The sequence below is a fragment of the Manis pentadactyla genome, chromosome 8 (assembly GCF_030020395.1).
Source record: "Manis pentadactyla isolate mManPen7 chromosome 8, mManPen7.hap1, whole genome shotgun sequence".
Lineage (NCBI taxonomy): Eukaryota > Metazoa > Chordata > Mammalia > Pholidota > Manidae > Manis > Manis pentadactyla.
The window spans coordinates 60600213-60627691 of NC_080026.1; the positions used below are offsets into that span (position 1 = coordinate 60600213).

At 46.9% G+C, this 27479-nt stretch overlaps 1 protein-coding gene across 1 annotated transcript; it reads left to right on the forward strand.

Annotated features, from left to right (window-relative positions):
- Positions 1-15607: 15607 nt before the first annotated feature.
- Positions 15608-27087, forward strand: RBP3 (retinol binding protein 3). Its single transcript, XM_036919394.2, has 4 exons — positions 15608-18957; positions 21163-21353; positions 23077-23219; positions 24815-27087. The coding sequence occupies exons 1-4, from the start codon at positions 15844-15846 to the stop codon at positions 25249-25251; spliced, it is 3885 nt and encodes a 1294-aa protein (XP_036775289.2). The 5' UTR covers positions 15608-15843; the 3' UTR covers positions 25252-27087.
- Positions 27088-27479: the final 392 nt, after the last annotated feature.

A 27479-nucleotide genomic window follows, 5' to 3' on the forward strand; every position in this document is an offset into this window, starting at 1 on the left:
CTTAACAAAGAGACAGGAGACTGTGCACCAGGCTTGCAGCACAGCTCGCAGGCAGCTTGTGTTGGAGACTGAATAAGTCTTTGGGGACTTCTTTCCTTTTCAAATTGGAGCCTCCACCCCAGGCAGAAAACTCACCTCGGAAGCCACAGCTTTCCTGAATGCTTCTCACTAAGATCAGGGAGCCCATTTCATTAGTGGACAACTCTGCTCATTGGAAAGATGTCCCTGAGCAAAGGCCAAATTCACCTCTTCTCAGTTCCCTCCCCCAAGCTTTTGTCCCACCTGAGAGCCGCCTTCACCCCAGAGAGCCCTGACTCAGGAGCCATCTGGATAGGGCTGCTGTGGCAGGTGTGGCCAGCACGGGCCTGCAGAGGCCAGGGATCTTCTCTAGTCTGGATCAAAGTGAACAAAGTAAGGGCGATCGAGTATAATTCACAACAGCCAAATACCACTCTAAAGACAGCTTTGCACATAGGCAGACAGGCATGCTCAGAGGTTGTGGTGAAATCACAAAAAAGTGGTGATGGCCTTACAGTGTGTGCTGGTGCCTGCCTAGGTCCCCCTTCAGGACGGCCAGCTGGTAGCTTGCCTCTTCCCAGGAGATTCCCTTGACTGCCTACGAGGAGTAACGCACCCAGGTTTGTGCCCTCCTCAGGGACAAACTCCTTCCAATGACGGGTATGAAGACCTGGCCCCTGGCTTCAACCTGGGGTAAGGGACAGGCTGTGCCCACTCTGGAGTTCCCCTTGAAGTTGGCTGAGGCCCCATTACAGTTTCTAATGGATTATTAGGACACACAGCGCATGGCAGGAAGGCGAGGGATGTCAAAAAGGCATTTTGCTGTATCTATAAAGGTCTTTCGTTCTCCTTTCTGTGATTTAAAAAAAAAAACATATACCCAGGAATAAGAAATAAAAGTGAATAAACTGGTGTTAAGAGTGTCGGTTTGGGGTGGTTAAAATGTGGGTGATTGTTTTCTTTGGGTTTTGGGATAATTTTTAGTATTTTTAACATTAAAAAGACAAGAAAACACATTCTGTTGTCATGGTTCTGAATGGGCAGAGGACTCCGCTGTCCCCCTCTGAACTGCGGCACCCCCCAGGCATGGCCCTACTTGGTGGGCTTGCATAAACTGGGTTTCTCCTCTCCTCTCTTTAAGGCTTCTAAATCCTGGAGCCTCCCCATAATGAGTCTTCCACATGCCCTAGCTCTGAAGACGAGGGCTTGAGAAGGCTTTAATTTCCCTAATATACTTACCAGTTAGGAATGTTCTCAGCTCTAGGCTTTAGAAAGTATGACTCAGCTGTTAGGTGACCTGCTTGGCTCCCATGACATGGTTCTGAAGATGGGCAGCCGCTGGTGTTGGGCCGGAGATAGATGGTGTGAGCGCTGGCACCGCGGCCAGGCTCTGGCCAATGGCTCAGGTCTCTCTCCTTGTGGCCACAAGCAACAACCATTGTTCCCACTGATTATGCTGCCATTAGGGCAGAATGTGAGCTACTTTTAAACTCCTTATATATTCTGCCTGACTATTCTTCTCTTTTCCTCTCTTTTTGTTTAAAATACACATAATCTGTTAGGAGAGGTAAAACTAAATTATCAAATACATGGGATCTGGAGGAGGCAGGTGGCATCACCAAGAAGACAGCAACCAGGGCCACTGGAGGACGAAAAGGCAGAGGGGTCCCCTGGGGAGACAGACCCAGACTTCAGTGAGAGACCTTGCCTGGGACCCAGAGGACGCAGGGTGGAAGGGCTGTTGGCTTTATCTAGTAGCATCTTAGCCCTGTGGTGGGCTGAATATAGACCCCCAAAACATATGTCCACAACCTAATCCCTAGGACCTGTAAGTGTGACCTTATATGACACAGAGTGACTATTACCTTAAGGGCAAAGGATGTGATGAAGGATCATGAGAGGAGGAGAGCATTCTGGATATCCAGGTGGGCTCTAAACACAATTACACGTATCCCGATTAGACAGACACACAAAGAAGACAGACAGAAGACAACGAGGCTATCTGAGCGCAGAGGCAGAGATTATAGGGGTGCAGCCACATGCCCACAGCCACCAGAAGCTGGAAAGGGTGAAGAACGGGTTGTCCCCTCGAGCCCCCAGAGGGAATGGGGCCCTATCAACATCTTCTCAGACTTCTGACCTCCAGAGCTGAGAGGAAGTAAATTTCAGTTGTTTTAAACTACCCAGTTTGTGGTAATTTGTAAATGAGCCATAAGAAAAGAAGACCTTGCATTGTTCTGCCCTGATGGCCTGCAAGCTGGACTTGTATGGACCAGCTTCCTGATTGTTCCCAGGTCCTAGGGTCAGTCTGTGGGGCAGAAAATGCTCCTGAGCAGGGAGTGTAGGCTCAAATGTACAGTATGGTCTAAAACACACACAAATGTGAGCATACAAAGGTACACACATTTCTGTGCTCACACACATATTCTCACTCATAGCACACAGAGCCCAGCACAAACTGGTGGTTTTTATGGAGTTAGCCCAGCCCATGCTCTGGGCTGAACCCCTGAATTTCTGAGTCCCAGAGATGGAGGGTGACAGTACATTGTCAAAAACTGAAGATAGGAGATGATAAAGCAAACTCTCAAGAGGAGAGGTTATTCTAACCTAAGCAGGATCCCCGGAGGCCCTGGCAGAGCGGATGGAGCAGCAGACTCAAGCCATTCTGGACATCTGCAGAAAGCAGGTTTAGAAAGCTTACATCTCATTTCATGTTTTGTGAGAAGCAGGGCACTGTTTTGGCTAAGAGTTCAGAGGCAATGGGATGAAGAATTACATTTTAGAGAAATTCAAGTCATTTATGGCCTGTGTGTGTTTGTTGCCAATGAAACAATTTTTTCTGGAATCTGTTTGCAGTCCTGAGAACTCATGTATTCTCTGAACCTGGACTATTCTCAGAATAGACAGAAAAGCCTCATGTGGGTGTGAGGACTGAAGCCTTTTGGAGCTAGTTTTCAGTTTGACACAGGGATGTGGGCTTAGACAGAGTAGGGTAAGGGCCTCTCCTAAAAAACAAAGCAGGTTAATCAGAGTCAGAACCATGTAACAATGTGCAAAGAAACCCCCACCAAAACTCTGTTAAACATTAAGCAAAGTCCGAGTCACATTAATTCTCAAGGGTAAAAATATCAAACTAGGAATATAGGCATTCTTCAGTGAAATTAGTTAAAACTAAAAAGCGAGGAGTAACCTGGCCTGGAATGTTTGAATATCCCCCAGATAAGAAAATACCTCAGCATAGCCCATGTCTTCATTGTGTCAGTTGAATCATGCTATTGTGGGGTTTGCTATGGCCTCCTGGGGGGCCCAGCTTATTTTATTATTTTTTTAATTAAGGTATCTTTGATATGCACTCTTATGAAGGTTTCACAAGAAAAACAATGTGCTTATTACATTCACCCTTATTATGGAGTCCCCCCCATACCCCATTGCAGTCACTGTCCATCAGTGTAGTAAGATGCCACAGAATCCTTATTTGTTTTCTCTGAGCTACACTGTCTTCCCCATGACCCCTGACACACCATGTGCACCAATCATGATACCCTACAATTTCACCTTCTACCTCCCTTCCCACCCACCCTCCCCAACACCTCCCCCTTGGTAACCACTAGTCTCTTCTTGGAGTCTGTGAGTTTGCTGCTATTTTGTTCCTTCAGTTTTGCTTCCCCACAAATGAGGAACCAGCTTGTTTCTTTGGCTTTACCCAGGTGCTGCTTTTCCTCCTCAGCCCTAAGAAGTGAATTGCAACTTGAACAATTAATTTAGAAAGCAAGCCCAGCCATAAACAACTTTGTAAAAACTGGAAGGATTCCATCTTAAAGATAAGGTTGTATTAAAACTCAATTAGTTAAAAAGTAAGTTTCTTTACATACTCTTTAACAAACAGACAATAACTCAGTCCACCTTGGGAGCAAGGCAGGCAGTCTTGATTGAGTTGCCCAGAACAGGAAGCTGCTAACCTGAGAGGGAATTAGAGCAGTAAATTTCTTGTAAATAACCTGGAGGACTTACAAAAAACTTAATGTCTCTTCAAAGATAAACATTTTGACACCACTTAACAGGTCTGCATCCCTAGTCCTTTGCCTCTCAACCACCTATAAATGCCCTAGACAACTCACCACCCTGGGGCTCTGTTGTCATCTCCTGGTGTGAGCCAGGAGCTCTGTCCTCTCACTTTATCTCTAAATAAAAGTCTCTCCCTGGCTCTCCTACCTTGAGTGTTTGCAAAGTTCATTCATTGACTCCATGAACAAGAACCCCTGCATCAAGTTCAAATCTCAACTCTGCTGTTTACTGTGCCCTTTGAGAAGACTTTTGACCTCTGTAGGCTTCAGTTTCTTTACTTATAAAATGGGAACAAGACCACCTATGATGATTAATTTAATGTTAACAAAGCTAGGCTATGTTATGGTGCCAAGCTGCTCAGCCAAACACTAATCTAGATATTGCTATGAGGTATCTGTGGATGTGATTATCATTTACTATTACTTGACTTTAAGTAGCAGATGATCCTCTATAATGTGGGTGGGCCTCATCCAATGACTTGAAGGTCTTAAGAGGAAAGACTGAGGTTTCATAAGGAAGAAATTCAGCCTCAAGACTGCAACATAGAAATGCTGCTTGAATTTCCACCAGCTGGGGCCTGTGCTATGGGTTTCAGACATGCCGTCCCCCACAATTGCATGAGCCAATTCCTTAAAATTAACCATTATCTAGCTAGCTACCCATCCATCTATCTATCTGTCCACCCCTAATTTGGTTCCCTGGATCCACTACTGATTTCATTGTATTATAAAGATTAAATGAGAAAGTGCTAGGACAACTGAATTTCCAAATGCAAAAGGATGATGTTTAACCGTACTGATAAAAAAAATACTCAACTCAGCCATCAAGGTCAGCAAACTGCTTTTTTCCTCCAGTTGGCAAAGCACTCCCAGCTCCCTCTCCTCTCCACCAGACTCCTCTTTTGCCCTGCGCATGCCAAAATGCCACTGTCTTGCCAATGGGTTTCAGCCCCGGGCAAGTTCGCTATGGATTCAATGTGACCAAAGAAATTGACAGCAAAACGTTCTTTGGGGTGAAAGGGTTTATTACCTGGCTTGTTCTCCACTGGTAGATCGAGCACTAGTGTCTCTGCCTCAGCCCCTCTATCTGCACAGCCGTCCTCTGGGCCTCTCTGCCTGCACAGCTGTCCCACACAGCTGTCCTCTGGGCCTCTCTGCACAGTTGTCCCACACAGCCACCCTCTGGGCCTCTATCCTCGATGCTGCCACCACTCCAGCCTCTGCTCGGCTCTCCTGCAGCCTTGCAGCCCTGCCACCATGTCGCACCCAGAGCACTGGGTGGAGCTCTTCATATAGAGTCAACAGCCATGCATTGCCCACAGGTGTGCAGTGAGCTAGTCAGCCAGGGTCAGGTGAGAATCCTGACCACAGGAACTCTCATTTTATCCACAGCCACTTATCAAAATAATATAAATTGCTCCCCTTGCTTGTGCTCAGGGCTCAGACCTTGGGAGAGTACTCCCCTTTGAGCTCACCAGTATAAAATAAACCTCAAAACTGCAAGACCTCCAAGTGCCGCTTGGTTCTTCCATCAGTGATCCAGTCCAGGTTTCTCCAGTATTTTCCATAATAGTACCTCACATTATATATAAAAATTAACTTGAAATAGATCAAATACCTAAATACAGGAACTGTGGGGAAGTTGGGGTTCCTATGGCCAGGATCCTCACTGAACTTAAACCACCTGATGTTGTAACTGGCCTGTTGCTGGGCTACCACTTCCACACCTTTAGGCAATAAGCTATTATTGTGCTATACAGAGAGCTCAGCCCAGTGCTCTGGGAGGAGGCAGAGACACTAGTGCTTGACCTACTGCCAGGAGAACAAGCCGGGTAGTAAACCCTTTCATGCCAAGTAAACGTTCTACTGTCATTTCTTTGGTCACACTGAATCCATAGCGACCTTGCTGGGGGCTGAAACCCATTGGCAAGACAGAGCTCACTATAAAACTCTTAGAAGAAGCATAGGTAAGTCTTCATGACCTTGTACTTGGCAAAGGATCTTAGATATGACACCAAAGCAAGAGCAACAAGAGAAAAATTAGGTAAACTGGACATCATAAAAATTAAAATTTTTGTGCTTCAAAGGACACCATCAAGAAAATAAAGAGAGACAACCCACTAAGTAGGAGGGACTATTTGCAAATCATATATCTGATAAGGGACTTGTATCTAGAATATAGAAAGAACACTTAATAATAAAAATGAAATACATGAAAAGGAAAACAACCCAATTTAAAAATGGGCAAAGGATCTGAACAGACATTTCTCTAGGGAGGATATACAAATGGCCAATAAGCACATGAAAGATAGTTGACATTGATAGTCATTAGGGACACGCAAATCAAAACTAATTCACACTCACTAGGATAGCTAGAATCAAATACTCAGGTGATAACCAGTGTGGGTGAGGATGTAGAGAAATCAAAAACCTCATACATTATTGATGGGAATGTAAAATGGTGCAGCCCCTTGGATAATAGTTTGACAGTTCCTCAAAAAGTTAAACAGAGTTACCATATGACCCAACAATTCCCCTCCTAAGCATATTCCCAAGAGAAATGAAAATGTACATCTGTACAAAACCTTGTACATCAATGTTAATAGCAGCATTCTTCATAATAGCCAAAAGATGAAAATAACTCAAATGCCCATCAACTAATGAATGGGTAAACACAATGTGGTAGGTATATACATCCAATGGAATTTTATTCAGCCATAAATAGAATGAGTTCTAATATATACTACAACATAGATGAATCTTAAAAACATTATGCTGAAAGAAGTCCATCAGAAAAGACCACTTATTTTATGTCCAATCATATGAAAGTCCAGAAAAGGGGAATGTATGGAGATAGCAAGTAGATGAGTGGTTTCTTAGGGATAGGGGGCAGAAATGAAGGGGGAGGGGGAGGGAATAATAGCTAAAGGCAGACGGGGGGGTTTTTTTGAGGTGATTAAAATGTTCTAAAAATACTGACTGTAATGATAGTTGCACATTTCAGTGAATATACTAAAAAATGTAGAATTGTGCACTTTAAATGGTGAATTGTTTGAATATGAATTATATCTCAATAAAGCTGTTTTCAAAACAAAGATTAAACATGACAGTGTTCGTGATACAACATGGAACAAATGAAGTAGGTGATTATTTTTTCAAATCCATTCTGCCTTCAAAAGCCATTCTATCTCTATCCACTTGTGACTCTAAGCATCTCCTCCAATTCCTCCTTATTAGGCTGCCCTTACAACCTAGAGCTGAGCTGTCCCTCTCAGAGCTGGGCCTACCAGCAGAGAACAGATGCCCCTGCAGCCAAGCCTCCCTGAAGCCTGGCTCTGGCCACATAGCTTGAGTGTCCCAAGTGCAGGAATCTCTACTAAGCCAACAGAAGCTCCTCAGAGTGCTGATGGAGGGAGACACATGGGACAAATATGACTTTTGGGGTGCTTTTTAAGGACCTCCTTATTTTAGACAATCCTGCACCAGCATCCCCACCTTCCATGATCCAGCCCCACACCAGGCACCCTGGATGAGAGATGGGGTAAGGGCCTACCTCCTACAACCTTCTGGCCCAGCCCCCTGTCTCTATGTTTTGTCCTGTAACAGTCTTAATATCAAGCCAGCATTCTGTTCAGTGGTTCAGCCTTAATCCCTAGACCTGAACCAGCCCTAAGACACAGGCCCTCTAGGGTCTGCCCTCTACCTGCTCCCCGGCCTCCCAGGTAGACCTGCTCTTAGATTTCCAAGACCTTCTCCCATTAACCATTCCTACCACTCACATCCCCCCTGTATCAGCGCATCTTATCACCTGGATTCCCAGGTTGGGGGTGTTGTCTGCTTACTGTGTTCAGGCTTCACCCTAACATCTAGCAGACTCTTCCCTGGAGTTATCAGAGATGCAACCTCACTGGGATTACTAAGCAAGAGGGGATCTAGGTCCTGTTGACGCCTGCACCCTCAGCTCCACCACGGGCAGTGCCTGCAGCTGTGAAACAGAGATAGGAAACAAAGCCCAGGTAAGTGTGTACGGTGTCTTCAGCATGTGACAATGGCCTCCCTTCCTTCAGTCAGTTAGTTGCTCCTCAGCTCTGGGATATTAGGCAAATTCTATAACCTCCCTGAGCTTCAGCTTCCTCATCCACAAAACAGGAGGAAGGGTGGCTTAGGACAAATGACCTTAGGTAAGGGGTGTGAACACGGCCTATGTATGAAGGCATCCCTCATGAACAAATACTACTGCACAAGACCTTGCAGATCCAGGCATCAGGGAACTGACATGGCTCTCAGGTACTATTCTTATGGCTTTGCCTAGCTGGCAAAAATGACTTCTTAGACATGAATTCTCGACAGATTCAAAATTTCTTTTTCATCTGTTCGTGAAAATCATGTGTTTCCCAACCATCTTTAGGCCCTGTGCTCCTGTTCTCTCTCTCTCTCTAGGCTAGCTCTGTCCACAACTTACTCTCATTGTCTGTAAACGTGGATCTCTGCCCCCCACTGCACAGAAAATGTTTGATGCAAGCAAGGGACAGGATGGCCATGCACTTCAGAGAGGTTTCTATCCTGCAGAGAAAGCTTGTGGGCAATGTTCCCACTGCTGATAGGACTTTGGTTACTATTCTGAACACCTGACACACCTCAGAACTCTCAGTTCAAACCTCCCTGCCACCTGACCCTGCCAGGTTCATTGCCTGGCACACAGCACCCCCTGTAGGTGCTGGTGGGAGTTGCACCTGTCATTGCTCAGTTCCTTTTTGTGTTCACATCGTGCAAATGAGGTGATCTTTGGGGCTAGAAACACACCCTGCTATGAGTGATTAACAATTGGAATAATGTATATTCTGGGAACTCAGTTATTGTTTTCCTTTAATGGCACAAAACTGAAAATGCTTGGTTGAGATGTGGGAATAAGGAGAAAATAGAATGATCCCTCCTCCTTTGCCTAGAGCAATACTTCTTAGCTCCTCAAATAATTAAAACAATATCAATTATCCATGAACTGTTCAATGAAATAGAAAAATTAAGGAATGAGAAGAGGAAAAATAAATACTCCCTAACTAATTTTATGAGGTCAGCATTACCTAGATATTACAGCAAAAAGAAAAGACTGCAGATGGATATCCCCCATGAGCCCACAAAATCCTCAACAAAATGCTAGCAAATTGAATATGACAACATATTAAAAAGGATACTACATTATGACCAAGGAATATTTATCCCACAAATGCAAAGTTGATTAAAAATTAGAAAATCAATCTATGTGATCAACCATATTGATAAACTGAAGGAAAAAAAAGATCTTCTCAATAGATGCATTTGACAATATTAGCATCAATTCATGATTTATTTTACACTCTCAAAATACTAGCAAAAAAAGAGAATTTTCTTAAACTGATAAAAAGTATCCGCCAAAAAACAAAACTACAGCTGACATTATACTTACAGTGAAAGACTGAATTGTTTCCTCCTAAGAACAGGTTCAAGGTCCTAGAGGTCTTAACCAGTATAATAAGACAAGAATAAGAAATGAAGTCTGTAGATGGGAATGAAAGAAATATGACATGAATAATATTCCCTTAGAAAATTCCAGGAAATCTACAAAGGCATACAATACATAAATTTAACAAGGCTGCAGAATATAATACCAATACACAGTGAATAATTGGAAATTAAAAAAATTTTTGAAGTGTCATTTACAGTGGCACCCCCAAAATAATGAGAAATACTTAGGTATAAATGTAACAAAATACTTACATGATCTATATTGTGAAACCATACAACACTGGTAAAATAAATCAGAGAAGACCTAAGTAAATAAAAAGATATACCATTTTCATGGATTTGAAGTCTCAGCATAGTTAAGAGGTCAATTGTCCCCAACTAATCTGTAGATTCAACTCAATCCCAATTAATTGTCTGATTCTAAGGTTATATTGGAATCCAGAATCAATTATCTGCATCTAAAATGTATATGGATAACCAAAAGAACTAGAAAAGTCAAAATAATTTTGATAAAGAATAATAAGTTGAAGAAATTACACTACATGACTTCAAGACATACTATAAACTATAATGACTAAGACAGTGTGGTATTGGTGAAGACAGACAAACAGATGAATGCAGCAGAACAGAGTATAGAAATAGACCCACACGTATATCATTAAATGCCAAGGCAAGTTAATGGAATAGAAATGTCTTTTCAACAATTAGTATAGATCAAGTGGATAGCCACATGGAAAAAAAAAACCTTTGACCCCCTACCTCATAACATATACAAAAATTAAATCCAAAATATTATAAATGTAAAAACTAAAACTATAGAACTTATAGAATAAGGTCATTTCTTTGTGACATTGGGATGAGCAAAAATTTCTTAGGTATGGCACCAGAAGTATGAATCATGAAAGAAAAAAATCAATAAACTAGAATTCATAGAAAAGAAAAATGTCTGATCTTCAAAAGACACAGTTGAGGGCATGAAAGGACAAGTCACAGATGGGGAAAAAATATTTGCAACCATTTTTATCAGGCATATGAGGAATATAAAAATAATTTACTTTATCAATAATAAGACAAGCAACAGCCTTCCTCCTCCCAGCCCCAACAAATAGGCAAAAGATTTCAACAGACATTTCACCACAGAATACACATAAATGAAACATACAAAAAGATGTTTAACACTACTAGTCATCAATTAAAATCACAATGGAAAGGCACTATCTACACATTACAATGGCTAAAATTAAAAAGTCTGATCATACATACCAATTATTGGAATTGATATGGAGGAATTGCAAGTCTCATATATTGCTGGCAGAAATTTAAATTTTGGAAAACAGATTGTTTCTTAAAACATTAAATATACATTCCCATCCTAGCAAATAAAAAAATACACATCCACACAGAGACTTAGTCTCCAATCATACAGTAGCTTTATTTGTAATAGTTATATTCTGGAAGCAACCCATAGGACTACAAGTACAAGAGTGGACAACAATTTATGATCTATCTATATAATGGAATATTACTCAGCAATGAAATAAACAATGTACACTCAACAACATAGGTGAATTCAAAATCAATATGCTGAGTGACAGACAAAAAACAATACATGTGATATAATTCTATTTATATAAAATTATAGAAAATAGAAACTATAGTGATAACAGAAAGCCTATCAGTATTTGGAGATGGAGAATCAAGGGGGATTAGATAACAGAGCATGAGGAAAATTTGAGGGGTGAGGGAAATATACATAATCTTGATTATGGTGATAGTTTCAAGGGTGCATAAACATGTCAAAACTCACCAAATTGTACACTTCAAATATGGGCTATTTGTTGTATGTCAATTACACATCAATTAAGTTGCAAAATAACCCCCAAAATACATACTTATTGCATAATTTAAAAGTTACTGAAAATATATTTTATGAGGTCATTTATGAGAAAGAAAACAAAAAAACAAATGCACATACTCTTTGATTCAGTCAGGTTTGGGAATTTATTCCACAGAAACAAGAAGCACCTGTCTTAAGAACATTTATCACAACATTGTTTGTAGAAGCAAAAACAGAAATAAAATATCTCTCACTAGAGTAAAAAATCAGTAAATTATCAAGGACTATTATGCAGCCATTAAAAATATGAACCCAATGTATATGCTGTAGCTTGAAAGGTTACTTCTGGTATATGTTTAAGTGAGTAAAACAAAATGCAAACAATTGTGTATACAACTATGAGATGGCACTACATGGATGGATGGATGGATGGACATCCACCGATAGACAATAGATCTCCTACATATGTGCTTCCGTGTATGAACACAGAAATGTGAGAACAGGTACACATCAAACCACTATTATTGACTGGGAGATTAAAAAGGCTTTGGAAGAAGACTAGTCACACATTCATGAATTATTTAACTTGTAAAAATGAGTATGCTGTACTCTTTTTTTTTAAGTAAAAAGAAAAAGAATTAAAGTAAAATAAAGACAAGATTCAACTTGCTTTCAGGATGTATCCAAAAAAATATGTTAGCTTGAGGGTTAGAGAGGGAGCTGGGGAGACAGAGGTGAGATAAAAAAATAGAGGGGGGGTAATAAAATGTCAGTGGTAGAATCTAGGTAGCTAGTACCTGAATATCTGCAGTATCACTTGACACTGTCATTGAGGGTGAAAATGGCATAAAGCAATAGATAGGTAAATGCATGGATGGGTGAGGGGATGGGTGGGTGGAAAAATAGATAAAGTCTTTGGCCACTTGAGAAAGTGAATCTGTAATGTAATAGGTGATTTCCTTCTTCCTGGATTGCCCAGGGCCCAGGCGTGTCCCATTTGGCCAGCCCAACAGCACACCTTCTGTGCTTTGTCTCCCTTTTAATCTGGTGCCTCGGTCATTATAAGGTTTGTTCTGGAGTGAACACCAATTCTGGGCATATCTCAGGTGTGCAGACTCTCCAGATACACAGAGGCCTGTGGAAGGTTTGGGCCTCAGAAGCACTTGGTACCCCAGGGTCCCGAGGATAACCACTGCCTCTTAAGTATCTCTGCTCAGCCCTACGGAGTTCTGATCACAGGCTGCCATTCACCAACTCCTCCTGCATCTTCAGCTTCTTTGTTGTACCCACTGACGCTGTTACAATACTGAGGCTTTTCACGTTATCCGATTCCCTTTTGAGGAAGCCAAGACACAGATAAGCACCTAATCAAAGTCTCTATCCTGGAAAGCAGTAGGATTTTGTGGGGACAGGGGGCTCCTAAGCCCACATACTTGACACCTCTGCCCACATGGCTGTTGTACAATTGAGAGGGAGTCCAGGGCTTCCGATTCCATCCCAAATCCAAAACTTGATCCCCCAAATCACAATGGCAACCACCCGGGCCGACAGCTAGCAGGGACTAGGCGGGAAGAGGGGGCATTCCTCCTGGTTCGCACTTTCTCACTATGGGACTTGCCTAGAACATGCTCTCCTTCGCTGCTGCAGCTGCTTATGTTCCCCCTTAACTGGTGGCTAGGATAACCCTCACTCCTAAAGAGTTTGGAGAATTCTGGGGGCAGAATCTCTTCCCCCTGGCCTCAGGCCACACCACAGGAGGACATGTCACCTTTCCTTGCAGACACTAACTTAGGAACCCTGCTGATTTGCAACAGACCCCAATTCTTTTTCCTCTGTCTCCTGTGAGGCTCTGAGCCATCACACAGGTCAAGGCCCAGCAACAGCTCTAGGCATCCCATCCTGAGACTTTATTTTAATGGAAGTCCAGGGAAGCACTTTCCTTGTAGAGAGATTTATTCCTGGCCATCTTTACACCCTACTCTTCCTGGTCCACAGGCTTTTCCTGGGCTCAAGTGGTGACAGAAACATGCCCTTGGAGGACCAGGATGGCATGCTCTGAATTGTTATTCCCCAAGTAGAGACGGGGCAGAAGGCCCAGTCTTCCCCAAACAAACTAAGGAGGCCTTATTATAATAAATCAGGCTCATTTCATTGGCTACAAACAATGGCGTGATGTGACCATATGTCACTTGGGCATTAAACAAATCCTAATGAGCTAAAAATATGTTTGTTTTAGCTAATTGACCTCTTTGGCCTTCATAAACCACTTAGTAAACATCTTCAGATAATGATTTCCAGAGAGCAGACTGCGGCTCTCTATCATGCGGAGAAAGCTCCCCTGTCCCCAAGACTGTCCCCCAGCTGCCTGCTGAGGCTCATGTGTGCATCAGCCTGCGGCCAGCACAGCCCAGGAAGTGTGTGTGGGCAATAACAGGGCCGACTGAGGAGAATTGAGCCAGACGCTCTCCCAGCTCTTGTCCCTGGTGATGAACCATGCACTGAGCCATAGTTGCCCAATAAATGAGGGAAATGCCTACCCCCAGAGGAATGTGGAACCAAAGCAGGGGTTCTAGGCTCTATGCAGGAATTTTGGATATCTGTGGCAAGTCAGTTGCAAGCAGGACCTATGATGCACCCCTGTGAAGGAGCAGGAGCTAGGAGTCCGAGAGTCCAGAGGTTCATCTAGGACTGGCTGTGTGCTCCATGCAGGTGGGGGAAATGAATTAGATGTTTGTGAGGCCTGGGGCCACAGAGACCAGATCGAACAATTCAGTTCTCCCTGCAAGCAATGGGCTGTGGACCATGCCCTAAGTTGGCAGGCACCGTGTTCATCTTAGAGCTAATTTCATCTAACCTGGAATCACTGTCCTATGGTGTCTGGAAGGTGGGTACCGCTCCTATTCACCACATTCAATGCTGAGGTCCAGACATTTCATTCCTATCATATGGAAGCTGTTGGGGGCACCACTCGTTTTCTAGATGATTTAGCAAGACACAGGAATAGAGTTCAAGCCCTGAAGTTGATGGCCCCCTCAGACTCAGCCTCTGTACTGTCTGAACCAACTGTGGCCCCACACGCTTCTTTGTGATGTCCCCACATCCCCCACCTAGGATTGTGGGCTTCAGTTAGCTACCAACCTCTATTTCTTAAACTATAAAATGGAGATAATATCTAACATGCAGAACTTATTAGTAATTGAGTGCTTCTTTCTTGCTGACACTGTGAAGTGCTTTACATATATTTTTTCACTTAATTTACATAATAAGAAGTTAAAGGTGCTTCCCTCAGGCCACAGACTAGAGAGTAGTAGAACCCAGGCTCCAGCGAGTTCTACCTAAGTCCAGAGGCAGAGATCACCCAGTGTAGTTGGGAAATGCTGTTTACCTGCAGGTTAATAACTCTATTTTGCAAGGCTCTGGTGAAGACTCTTGTAAAGCATGGAGCACAATGCCTGGCATGTGTCAAGAATTTAAAATAACAGGGACCGTGGGCTTAGACAGAGTTGGGTGAGGGTCTACGGAAAAAAAACAAAGCAAGATAATCTATTGTAGGATTTGCTTTAGCCTGCTGGGCTGCCCCCCACCCGGGCCACCACCCCCTCCACTCCCCCCACCCCCTGCTTATTTTTTTGACTTTACCTAGGTGCTGCTTTTCTTCCTCCAGCCCTAGTCAAGTGATTTGCAACCTGGGCAATTTAGCAAGCAAGCCCCAAACAACTAGTAAAAACAGGAAGGATGCCATCTTGAAGATAAGATGGTATTTTAAAACCCAATTAGTTAAAAAGTAAATTTCTTAACATACTCTTTATGAAACAGACAATAACTCAGCCCACCTTGGGAGCAAAGCAGGCAGTCTTGATTGATACCCTCTCAGACCAGGAAGCTGCTATCCTAGGAGGAAATCAGAGCAGTAAATTTCTTGTAAATAACCTAGAAGACTAATAAGAAACTTAATGTCTCTTCAAAGATAAACATTTTGGGACCACTTAGCAGGTGTGCATCCCTAGCCCTTTGTCTCTCAACCACCTATAAATCCCCTAGACAATGCACCACCCTGGCTCTCTTGTCCCCTCCTGGTGTGAGCCAGGAATTTTTTCCTCTTTATGTCTAAATAAAAGCCTCTAACTTGCTTTCCTACCTTGAGTGTTTGTGAAGTTCATTCTTCGACTGTGAACAAGAACCCCGGCATCAGGTATTCACGTTATTATATACAAAGGTGGTACAGAAAGATGAGATCCAGCATACCTTCTGGGTCAAACCATTTCAGCCCCTTCTCCCCAATCCACAGGGCTGATGCACTTGAATTAAACAGGATTAAAGGCTTATCAGAGCTGGAAACCACACCCCAACTGCAGCCTTTAGCTCCAGACCTTCTGTCTGCCCGCTGAGGAGGACAAAGGAGGGAGGCAGCGGGACAGGGCAATGCCACAGCCCTGCACACAGTCAAGAGAGCTTTTGTGTAGAAGCCAGCCGCCCTGCTGGATACGCATGATGAGACAATGGGCCCTGCTCGTGTTGACACTGCTCTGTGGCCTGGCTGGCCCCACACACCTGTTTCAGCCGAGGCTGGTGCTGGACATGGCCAAGGTCCTCTTGGATAACTACTGTTTCCCAGAGAATCTGATGGGGATGCAGGAAGCCATCGAGCAGGCCATCAAGAGTCGTGAGATTCTAGCCATCTCAGACCCTCAGACTTTGGCCTATGTGCTGACAGCTGGGGTGCAGAGCTCCTTGAACGACCCTCGCCTGGTCATCTCCTATGAGCCCAGCACACTTACAGCTCCCTGGAAAGCTGCAGAACTCACCGATCTGACACAAGAGGAACTTTTTGCCCAGCTGCAGAAAGGCATCCACCATGAGGTTCTGGAAGGCAATGTGGGCTACCTGCGTGTGGACAACATCCCAGGCGAGGAGGTGCTGAGCAAGCTGGGGGGCTTCCTGGTGGCCCACATCTGGCAGAAGCTCATGGGCACCTCTGCCTTGGTGCTAGACCTCCGGCACTGCACTAGGGGCCATGTTTCTGGCATCCCCTATGTCATCTCCTACCTGCACCCAGGGAACACAGTCCTGCATGTGGATACCATCTACAACCGCCCCTCCAATACGACCACTGAGATCTGGACCCTGCCCCAGGTTCTGGGAGGGAGGTATAGTCCTGACAAGGATGTGGTGGTCCTCACCAGCAGCCACACTGGGGGTGTGGCTGAGGACATCACTTACATCCTCAAACAGATGCGCAGGGCCATCGTGGTGGGTGAACGTACTGTGGGGGGTGCCCTGGACCTCCAGAAGCTGAGGATAGGCCAGTCTGACTTCTTCCTCACTGTGCCCGTGTCCAGGTCCCTAGGCCCCCTGGGCTGGGGCGACCAGACATGGGAGGGCAGTGGGGTGCTGCCCTGTGTGGGAACAACCGCAGAGCAGGCCCTAGAGCAAGCCCTGGCCATCCTCACTCTGCGCCGTGCCCTGCCGGGAGTCATCCAGTGCCTGCAGGAGGCCCTGCAGGACTACTACACACAGGTGGACTGTGTGCCCACCCTGCTGCACCACCTGGCCAGCATGGACTTCTCCTTGGTGGTCTCTGAGGAGGATCTCGTCACTAAGCTCAATGCTGGTCTGCAGGCTGTGTCAGAGGACCCCAGGCTTGTGGTGAGGACTGTGAAGTCCAAAGAAACCTCCTCTGGGCCTGAGGCTGGCACCAAAGATCCCCTGGAGGGGGCCCCAGCAGTGCCCAAGGACGAGAATGCGCGGTGGGCCCTAGTGGACTCTGTGTTCCAGGTGTCAGTGCTGCCAGGCAATGTGGGCTACCTGCGCTTTGACAGGTTTGTGGATGCCTCTGTGCTGGGGGCACTGGCTCCATACATCCTGAAGCAGGTGTGGGAGCCCCTGCAGGACACAGAGCACCTCATTATGGACCTGCGCCAGAATCCTGGGGGGCCATCTAATGCTGTGCCCCTGCTGCTGTCCTACTTCCAGGGCCCCGATGCTGGCCCTGTGCACCTCTTCACCATCTACGACCGCCGCAGCAACGTCACGCAGGAGTACTTCAGCCGCAGCGAGCTGCCAGGAGGGTGCTATGGCACTCAGCGTGGGGTGTACCTGCTCGTCAGCCACCGCACTGCCACTGCTGCTGAGGAGCTGGCCTTCCTCATGCAGTCGCTGGGCTGGGCCACGCTGGTGGGCGAGATCACCGCAGGCAGCCTGCTGCACACCCTCACCGTGCCCCTGCTGGAGATGCCTGGGGGCAGCCTGGCGCTCACAGTGCCCGTGCTCACCTTCATTGACAACCATGGGGAGGGCTGGCTGGGGGGTGGTGTGGTGCCCGACGCCATTGTGCTGGCTGAGGAAGCCCTGGATAGAGCCCAGGAATTGTTGGAGTTCCACCGCAGCCTGGGTGCCCTGGTGGAGGGCACAGGGCGCCTACTAGAGGCCCACTATGCACGGCCAGAAGTGGTCGGGCAGACCAGTGGCCTGCTGCGAGCCAAGCTGGCCCAGGGGGCCTACCGCACAGCTGTGGACCTGGAGTCCCTGGCCTCTCAGCTCACAGCCGACCTGCAGGAGATGTCTGGGGACCACCGTCTGCTGGTGTTTCATAGCCCTGGCGAGCTTGTGGCTGAGGAGTTATACCCACCACCCCCAGCTGTCCCTTCTCCAGAGGATATCGCCTACCTCACTGAGTCCCTGTTCAAGACAGAGGTGCTGCCTGGTTGGCTGGGCTACCTGCGCTTCGATGCCATGGCCGAACTGGAGACAGTGAGGGCCCTCGGGCCACAGCTGACGCGGCTGGTGTGGCAGAGACTGGTGGGCACGGCTGCACTGGTGGTCGACCTGCGCTACAACCCCGGCAGCTACTCCTCTGCTGTGCCGCTGCTCTGTTCCTACTTCTTTGAGGCAGAGCCCCGCCAACATCTCTACTCCATCTTTGACAGGGCCACCTCAAGGGTCACAGAGGTGTGGACCCTGCCTCAGGTGGCCGGCCAGCGCTATGGGCCCCACAAGGACCTCTACATCCTAACGAGTCACACCAGTGGGTCAGCAGCTGAGGCTTTCGCTCACACAATGCAGGACCTGCAGCGGGCCACAGTTATCGGGGAGCCTACAGCTGGAGGGGCGCTTTCTGTGAGCATCTACCAGGTGGGCAGTAGCCCCTTGTGTGCTTCCATACCCACACAGATGGCCCTGAGTGCCAGCACAGGTGAGGCCTGGGGCCTGGCTGGGGTGGAGCCTGACATCACTGTGCCCATGAGTGAGGCCCTTTCCACAGCCCAGGACATAGTGGCCCTGCGTGCCAAGGTGCCCACTGTGCTGCAGACCACCGGGAAGCTGGTAGCTGATAATTATGCCTCTCCTGAGCTGGGAGCCACGATGGCTGCCAAACTGAGTCGTCTGCAGAGCCGCTATTCAAGGGTGACCTCAGAAGGGGCCTTGGCCGAGATGCTGGGGGCTGACCTACAGCTGCTGTCTGGGGACCCGCACCTGAAGACAGCCCATATCCCCGAGGATGCCAAGGACCGCATTCCTGGGATCGTGCCCATGCAGGTGAGATACAAGGAGACTCAGCCTGCCACAGACCCAGGAATGAATTGGCCATTTGCCTGCACATCCGCGGCTCTGGGCCTGGTGTGACAAGGGCTTCCAGCCTCATTTTCCTGTTCAAGTTCTCACTAGTCACATCTTTTCCTTTCTCTCACCATCACCTCATGCACTTCCTCTGCCCACTGGGCCCCTGAGCACCTCCATAGTACATTGGTATCCACCAGAACTCAGTTTGAAAACCCCTGGTACAGAGGGAGTTTCACTCTTGTTTGCGAGTGTTTTCATGGCTGCTCATTGTAGGTGTTAAGGACAGAGGTCAGTAAGCGCATGGTGTCCCTGAATTTCCTCCTCCAGAAATGCGGGGTTTGTGTTAATTCTCACCACCTGCCTGCCTCAGGATTTGCCATTTGTGTGCCTGAGCAGGGAGGATGGAGACAGGGAAGCAGGCAGAGGTCCTGGCCTCACAGTGGCCTCAGAGCTGAAGCATGGAGCTGGACACAGGCCCCAGAGTGGCCAGGGGTGCTGTGGTGATAACCACAGTGGTGGGCCTTCCTTGGTTAGGCACCAACTGCCGTCTCCTCCCTTCCTTAAATGCAAAGGCCTGCACCCTGAAGGGACTGCCCTTGGTGGATGTGCAGTCTGATCTGAGGGTCTTCACCACAGGAAGGTCTGAGCGAGAGGCTCTTAGGGTCCAATTCGTTAAGCTAGCAGGGAAGCTTTGGAGAACATGGAAAACAGAAATCAAGGCTGAGGAGTTTTGCTTCTGGGTGGATGAGGGAAAAGTTCTCCATACCAGTGGCCAAGGCTGGCCATAGTATTCACCAAGTGCTCCCATCAGCTGAGAGTTCTATCAAAGCAGCATTTACAGCATCTCTCCAAACCGTCTATCATCTGTGACTTTACTGCATAGCCACACTTCAGCACAGCAGCATTTGTCTTGGGGTTCCTGGAAAGCAGGACCTGACAAGGGCCTGGGTGAAGCAGTTTACGTGGGCAGTGGTCACTGGAGCAGGAGTGAGGGAGGGAGCAAGGAGAGTGGGACAAGAAAGGAGGAAAAGCCCGCTGATGGGCAAGGAGTGAGGCTGTTGCTCCTGAAGATCACAGCAGGGCGCTGACAAGTGTGAGAGTGCTTCCTGGAGCCAGCAGCTCCTGTCCTTCAGTGGCTGAAGGTCGCCCTGGAACACGAACTCTATCCAACTCTGAGGCAGCTTGGAGAAGGTCCAGAAGTACAGCAGAAAGAGATAGGGGTGTGCCAGGGACAGTGCACTGTCCACAGGGGTCCAGCTGAAGCTGACATCAGAGCTGGGCTAAGGACACCCAAAGTATTGCCTGCAGAATTGTTACCCCCATTGTACAAAAAGGGAAAGAGAGGCCCAGGGGGTTGCAGAGGAGAGAATCCTGTGGCTTAAAAGCTTGTAACTGAGGACAGAGCAGGGCTTAGAGGTGCTCCTGCCAACCTTCGGGCCTCAGTCCAGCTCATGGAGCCTGTGGCCTTCCAGCAGCCTTGGAGAGGATGCCCAGGCCTGTTGCAGGAGCCTAGTATGTGTCAGCTCTGTTAGGCTCACAGGGCCTTCAGATCCCAAATTCAGGGCTCACTCCTTTCCAGGGCAGGCAGGGTTCATGGTTTGGAGTCAGTTGTGGATTCAGATTTTGGCTCTACCACTTGCTGTCTGTGTGACCTTCAGGAAGTTACTTCATCCCCCTGTGCTTCAGTGTCCTCATTGAAAAGATGGGGATAATGGTGTCTCCTCTACAGGGTGGCTCTGAGGGTGATGGTAAGGTTGGCAATGAGCTCAGCATGGGGCCAGACCCTTGGTAAAGACTCAGGTGCCTGAGAGTTAATGTCTCACCTCCTTGCCCCAAGGACGGAGAGGAAGATGGGCTCAGAGACATAAAGATATACCCAGTGGGGGCAGAGGGGTGGAGAGGAGATCCATCTGGGCCTTTCAGTCTGGACAGCAGGATGTGGAGTTGGCATATGTGAGCATTCTCGGAAAAGAGGCTGCCGACCACATGTGGGCTCACATTCCAGGTGCACCACCCACATAACCTCCCAGACACACAGTTGAGAAGATCCTTCAGAGATATTAGTTGCCTTCCATGCCCTGAATATTTCTCATAAGATATAGGAAAACCATGGTGCCCACTTTCCTGAGCCTTAAAATCAACTCCCCTCCTGACACTGAGCCAGACCTCCTAATCTTTCAGATCCCTTCCCCTGAAGTCTTTGAAGACCTGATCAAGTTTTCCTTCCACACTAATGTGCTTGAGGACAACATTGGCTACTTGAGGTTTGACATGTTTGGAGACTGTGAGCTGCTCACCCAGGTCTCAGAGCTGCTGGTGGAGCACGTCTGGAAGAAGATTGTGCACACAGATGCCATGATTATTGACATGAGGTCAGTGGGCTGAGGTCAGTGGGCCGGGGTCAGTGGTTGCTGATCAGGTAGCCCTGGGGATTCTGGCTTAATTGGCCATGTGAGGCCCCCACACTGGTAATTTTTCTAAGATACTCAGATGATCCCAATGTGCATTCCAGGCTGAGAATCACTAGGCTCTTCTGGTGGCCCCCAAACTTGCCTGGCCATAGGATTTAACGGAGATGGAGGGGGAAGAGAGACATTAAAAACATTGATTTCTAGGCCCCACCCCAATCCTACTGAATCCAAAGCTCCAGGGACGAGGCCCCATAATCCATATAGAGGAAAGTCATCATCCCAGGTGATCCTGATAATCAGCCATGTTTGGGACAGCAGGACTTGTCACCTGCAGGTGTGCTTTATGTCATACAAAATCAACCCACAACCACCCTGGTCATGAGACTTGGAAAGCCAGAGTCCCAGAGGAATTTGCTAATCAGCCACTGTTGGTGCAACAAGAATTCTTTGCATCACAAAATTACTGTTGGAGGGATGCTTTTAGTTAGTGACCTCCCTTCTGCAGGCAGGGTAGGGCAGGGAACACCACCTGGGGGCAGCCAGACCCACGCCTCCCGGGATTGCCCTGGGCATGCTCCATAGGCATGTGGAGGGCTAGTCTGCCCCCACAGGCCACTCCCCCCTTGCCCTTGCTGGAGAGAGGCTGCTGAAATTGGATGAGAGGGAGCATTTGGTCCAGCTCCATCAGCTGGCACAACTCTTCAAGGGTTCTTAGTCATCACTAGATGTCCCTGGAGGCTGGTTCTCCTCCCTGGAAGATAAAACATCTCCCAAGGTTCCAATGTGTGTGTTCCTAGCACTGGAGGTTGGTGGAGGTTGGAAGCGGGTATCCTATGGCACCACTGAAGATTTTGGCCTTCAAATGCTCTAGTGAACATCTAAGCACCCCTCATGTTAAGTCCCTTTCTGTATAACTATGCTGCCCACAATTTTTAAAGAGGAGGTGGCCCAACCTTCAGGTGTGCTTTGCAAAAAAACCCTTCCAACCTGAGGTTTGGAGGATCTCAGATTCTGAGATCTCAGGCCCTGAACCCAGGCCGTCCATCCTAGTCCATCAATGAAGAGACTCCTAAAACATCGCCAGCTCCACATTTTTTGTTTACAGATGAAAAGACAGGAGCCCAGGGAGTTTGCACAAAAGGGTAAATCCATATAGCCTGGGATGAGTGAAGATTCCCTCACCCTCAATGTAGTTCTACAACTCTGAGCACTCTGCCATACTAAGTGCCACATTAGGACACCTTAACTGAGAGGCCTAGTGGGTTTTGTGCAATTATGGAGAACACAGCTGGGGGAAGACAGTGCTTCCAAAATGTGTCCACTCATAGGCAGCATGGGTGCAGAGGAGCAGTCTGTGGTCAGTAAGTGGAGGAAATTAATCAACAATTTCCTGACTGCAGGACTTATCAGAGCCCTTAATGTAATGTATATAGTACGTATCACACAATAATATATATTATGTGATCAGAAGAGGTTGATATGGTGTATGGTATTTTCAAAACAAATTTAGCCCCAAAGTCTTGTTCTCAAGAGACTTGTACTTTGGGAAACGCCTAACAGGAAATTCTGGAGGAGGAGGAAAGGGCACTAGACTGAGCCTGCCTGGATTAGAACCCTCAGCAGGGCAAAGGCCTGGGCCTCATTCTGAACTCTAGTTGAATAGCCTCTACTTTCCTCCCCTCAGGTTCAACCTTGGGGGCCCCACCTCCTCCATCTCCGCCCTGTGCTCCTACTTTTTTGATGAAGGGCCTCCAATTCTGCTGGACAAAATCTACAGCCGGCCCAATGACTCTGTCAGTGAGCTCTGGACCCACACCCAGCTTGCTGGTATGTGCAGAAGTCTTCCCCTTCGTGTTCCCATTATAGATACTTCTGGAAAGTCAGAGAAAGTAAGCTTGGGTTGAGGTTAAAGTAATAGTAATAGAACATAAAGCCCCCTGCCTTATGCTGTGCACTTTGTACATGTGATCTTTAATTCCTGCAAAAACATAACATTATGCCCATTTTCTAGAGTAGAAAAGTGAGTCTCAGCTGGGCAGAAATCTTGTCAGTAACATCACTCAGCTAATAAGTGAAGGCACCAAAATTTGAGCAATGGGTTGTCTAAAACCAAAATGCCCCCCATTCTCATCACTACTACCATCATCCTGCAGGACAAATGCAGAACTAGGACCCTCCTGCCCTTCACCAAACCCCATGAGGGATTTCCAGTGCTCAGGTTTGGAGGATCACAGATTAGCAGAATTCTCTTAGCAGCCTGTTGGCACACTTGTCTGAAGAAAGTTTGTGACTCTGTCAGGGTTTCTTCCCTGGACCCAGAGCAGCGGCCAGAGGAGCAGTGCAGGCCCTGTTCTCAATAGAGCCATGGCTCTCACAACCCGTCCTGAGTGATAGTCTTCATCTCTCTTACCCAGCCTGGAAAGCCAATGAACCTGTTCTTCCATCCAACAAAGGGGCTGGGAGACCAGCGGTGGGGAGTACATGTGACCAGAAAAGCACCCCACAACTTACATTTGTACATTTCCTTATCACACAAAGATTTGGGGGGAGCTTCCAATACATACATTCATTAATATTTCAAAATGTAAATAAAAATTAGAACCAGATGAATTCTAAATTCAAATAGACATTCAAGACCAGGAGTTAAAAACAGACTCAAGACTGCAGATCATGGGGTCCTAGAATTGTGATGTCCAATATGAAATCCACATGCCACATGCGGTCACTGAGCCCCCATCGAAATGTAGTTCACTGAATTGAGAGGTAAAGTGTAAAATGCACAACCAGATTTGGAAGACTTTTTATTTTTTTAAAAAATGGATGTAAAATAGTTCAGTAAGAATTTATTGATTACATTTTTGAGATGAATATATTTTGGATATACTGAGTTAAAGCATTATTAAATTAATTTGTTTCTTTTCACTTGTTTAATGTGGCTATTAGAAAACTTTAAATGACATGGGTGGCTCACATTCTTGCTTACGTTGCATTTCTATTGGATATCACTGTCCTAGAGGATTGTTGTCAATAAGTCACAAATTTGGCTTTTCCCAAAGTCTGAAGTGAAAAGACAGTGTGGTGAGGTTAAGTGTTCTTATTATTCATGAAGAGGAAGCACTCCCTTTTCTCTGGAAAGTCAAGCCTTTTTCCACCACTTGAAGAGAAAAGGGCACGCACTCCAGAAAACCAGAAAAGGAGAAGCTCTCAAGCACTTACATGCCTAGTATTGGGAGCACATCCTTTTCTCCATTTTACAGATGCAGAAACTGGGGCTCAGAAAGGTGAAGGGACTTGCATATAAACACAAGGGCACAGAACTAAATCCCAAGCCCTTCTTTCTATAGATCCAGATAGTATAGAGAAGGAAGGTGCCCTAAGGTGATGACCTGACTCCCCATTTTGGAGGGCCTTCTATCTTCCAGGTGAACGTTATGGCTCCAAGAAGAGCGTGGTTATTCTGACCAGTGGCTTGACAGCTGGTGCTGCAGAGGAATTTACTTATATCATGAAGAAGCTGGGCCGGGCACAGGTCATCGGGGAGGTGACCAGTGGGGGCTGCCACCCACCACAAACCTACCATGTGGATGATACCCACCTTTACATCACCATCCCCACGGCCCGCTCAGTGGTGGCTGCAGATGGCAGCCCCTGGGAAGGGGTGGGTGTGGTGCCCAATGTGGCTGTTCCTGCTGAAGCAGCCCTCACTAGAGCCAAGGAGATGCTCCAGCCCACTCTGCCGAGGGCAAGGCAAAGTCCAAGCCTGCAGGGCTGCTGGGAGGGCCCCTGTGGGCATAGTCCCATGGTGGGTGGGACCTCAGGTGTGCATGCCACAGGCACTCTAGCACATGGTCCTGCCTGAGACCCTGAGTGGGCTGCAAACAGGCCTGCTTAGCTCTGGTTAGAGTTGGAGGTACTCTTGGAGCTCATCCACCCAGTCTTTTCTCTCTTTTTGCACACATAGGGACAGGAAACTCACCCCTTCAAAGGAAACCCCTCCAGAGTAGTTATTTTGGGGAAGTGAAGTCCAGATACCCAAGCCATGCTTCTTATTCACCAATCCCTGGTCCTATTGCTGTCAACCAGAGCAGCTCCAACCAATAAAGCTATGAGTCACAGATGTCCAGCACATGTGTCACTTCACATTTCTAGTAGCCACCATTTTAAAAAGAAGAAACAGCTGAATTTAATTTTAATAGTATATTTTAATAATATAATTTATTTATCCTACCATACAGTAGTATCACTTCAGCATGTACTTAATATAAAAATGATAATGAATGAGATGTTTGTGTACAGGGTCTTAGAAGTCGGGTATGCAGTCTGCTCCCTGCACCTGCTCTTCCCTGTTCGAGCACCTCTTCCACCCTGCCCTGGGATCATTTCTGTCCCTACCATGCTGGGCAGCCCTCAGCGGCAGGAGCCATCCTACTCATTCTCGTCCCCTCCTGCCTGCCACCTAGGTGGTACCTGTTGCAGGCAGTGTTAATACAACGGACACACGTCAATATCGGGCACCAAGAAAACAATATCTATGTTTTCCTCCAGGTGGCAGCCACCAGACACTTGGAGACAGGTTGAGGCTCACTTAGAATCCTCTTTTTCCAGCCCCAGTCCAATTCTACCCAATGAGCCTGTCTTTTTGTCACATGTTCCTTCCATGGCATATTCTCCAGCTTCTACCAGGGATCCAAAGTGAGCTCTGATGCTGTGCAGCATCCAGTGGAACATGGTCCTGGTGGTGGTCTGGACTCCTGCCCTGACCATCCAAGTGCAGGCTGTTACTGTGCTGGCTCTGGGGACCAAGCTGAGTCCTAACGGGGCAACAAGCTGGCAGCGCACAGACCCTGAGACCTCCTCTAGAGCCAAGAAAGTGGGGAGCCCAGGGGTAGCCTGGGAAAGAAGAACCCAGCTGGTGCCCTGGAAGTGCAACCATGCTCTGCTGGAGGCACCAGGGACCCAAAAGTGAGAGACCTCTAGGGTCCCACCAAAAGTTATGTTGGGGGTGAGGCTGGAAGGCCAGGGTACCCCAGCCCCCACTCAGCACTCCCAGAGCTCCTGGCTCCAAGGGTCTGAGTGAGGATGAATGCTGGGGCTGCCTGGCCTTGCCATCTGGTGAGCATAGGTGCAGCTTCCACAGGTGACCTCCCCCGGGCATGGACTGACTGCACCAGCCCTGTCCGCAGCACCCAGAGTGCTGTGGCATCTGAGCACATCAGCGGGCCACCACCAATACCTAGGGGTTTCTGCACTAGAAAACCTTGAACCAACCCTGTCTAAACAGGAAAGCCCTGATGGCAGGCAACATTTCACTCCAGGCCTTTTGCCTTCTGCTAAATTCAGGTAAGACTAAGCGCATGACCACATTTAGTAGTATTGTGTACCGTGTGACCCCACCTTTTTCTTTAATTTTCTTTTTATTAATGTTCAGGCAGCTATGTGACCCTCCCTATATGTTTACATTCTAGGGCTCCTCCCTCCTCCCTGCTCCCTCGTCTCTCACACACACAAACACACACATATATGGCTAACTGATGATCACCTAAATCAAACAATGGTTCCTTCTAGGTGGTAGAATCAGGGGTGATGCTTTAACTTTCTTCTTATATTTTCCTCTTTTTCTTAAATCTTTATAACAAGCATATATCATTATTTTTAAACACAGCAGTCATTATTCCAAAAATAAAATAAGATAAAACAAATTACATAATTTTGTCACTAACCATACCTTACTGAATAGTTAATTTTTTCACGGGGTTTCGTTTCATAACATTTGGATTTCCCTGACTTACACCACAGACATTTTTTGGCAGTTTGTTTTGGTCCAGGTGCCAGGCTAGGTACTGTGGAGTTTGCAGATGGCCAAAGTCCTGGTGGGTCTTAAATCAGGGAAGGGGTGGAGCAGCTTTTAGGATGGGTGTCATACATAGGTCTCTCTCTGAGCTTCATGGTGCATGAACAGTTGTTGTTACCTCCACAGGAGTCAGCTGCAACTCAGATAAGCTCAGTAATTTACAGGAGGTCACACAGCTAGCAGAGTGTACCTTTGTCCTCCTTTAGGCCACCCAGCATTGCACCCACTTCGAGGTT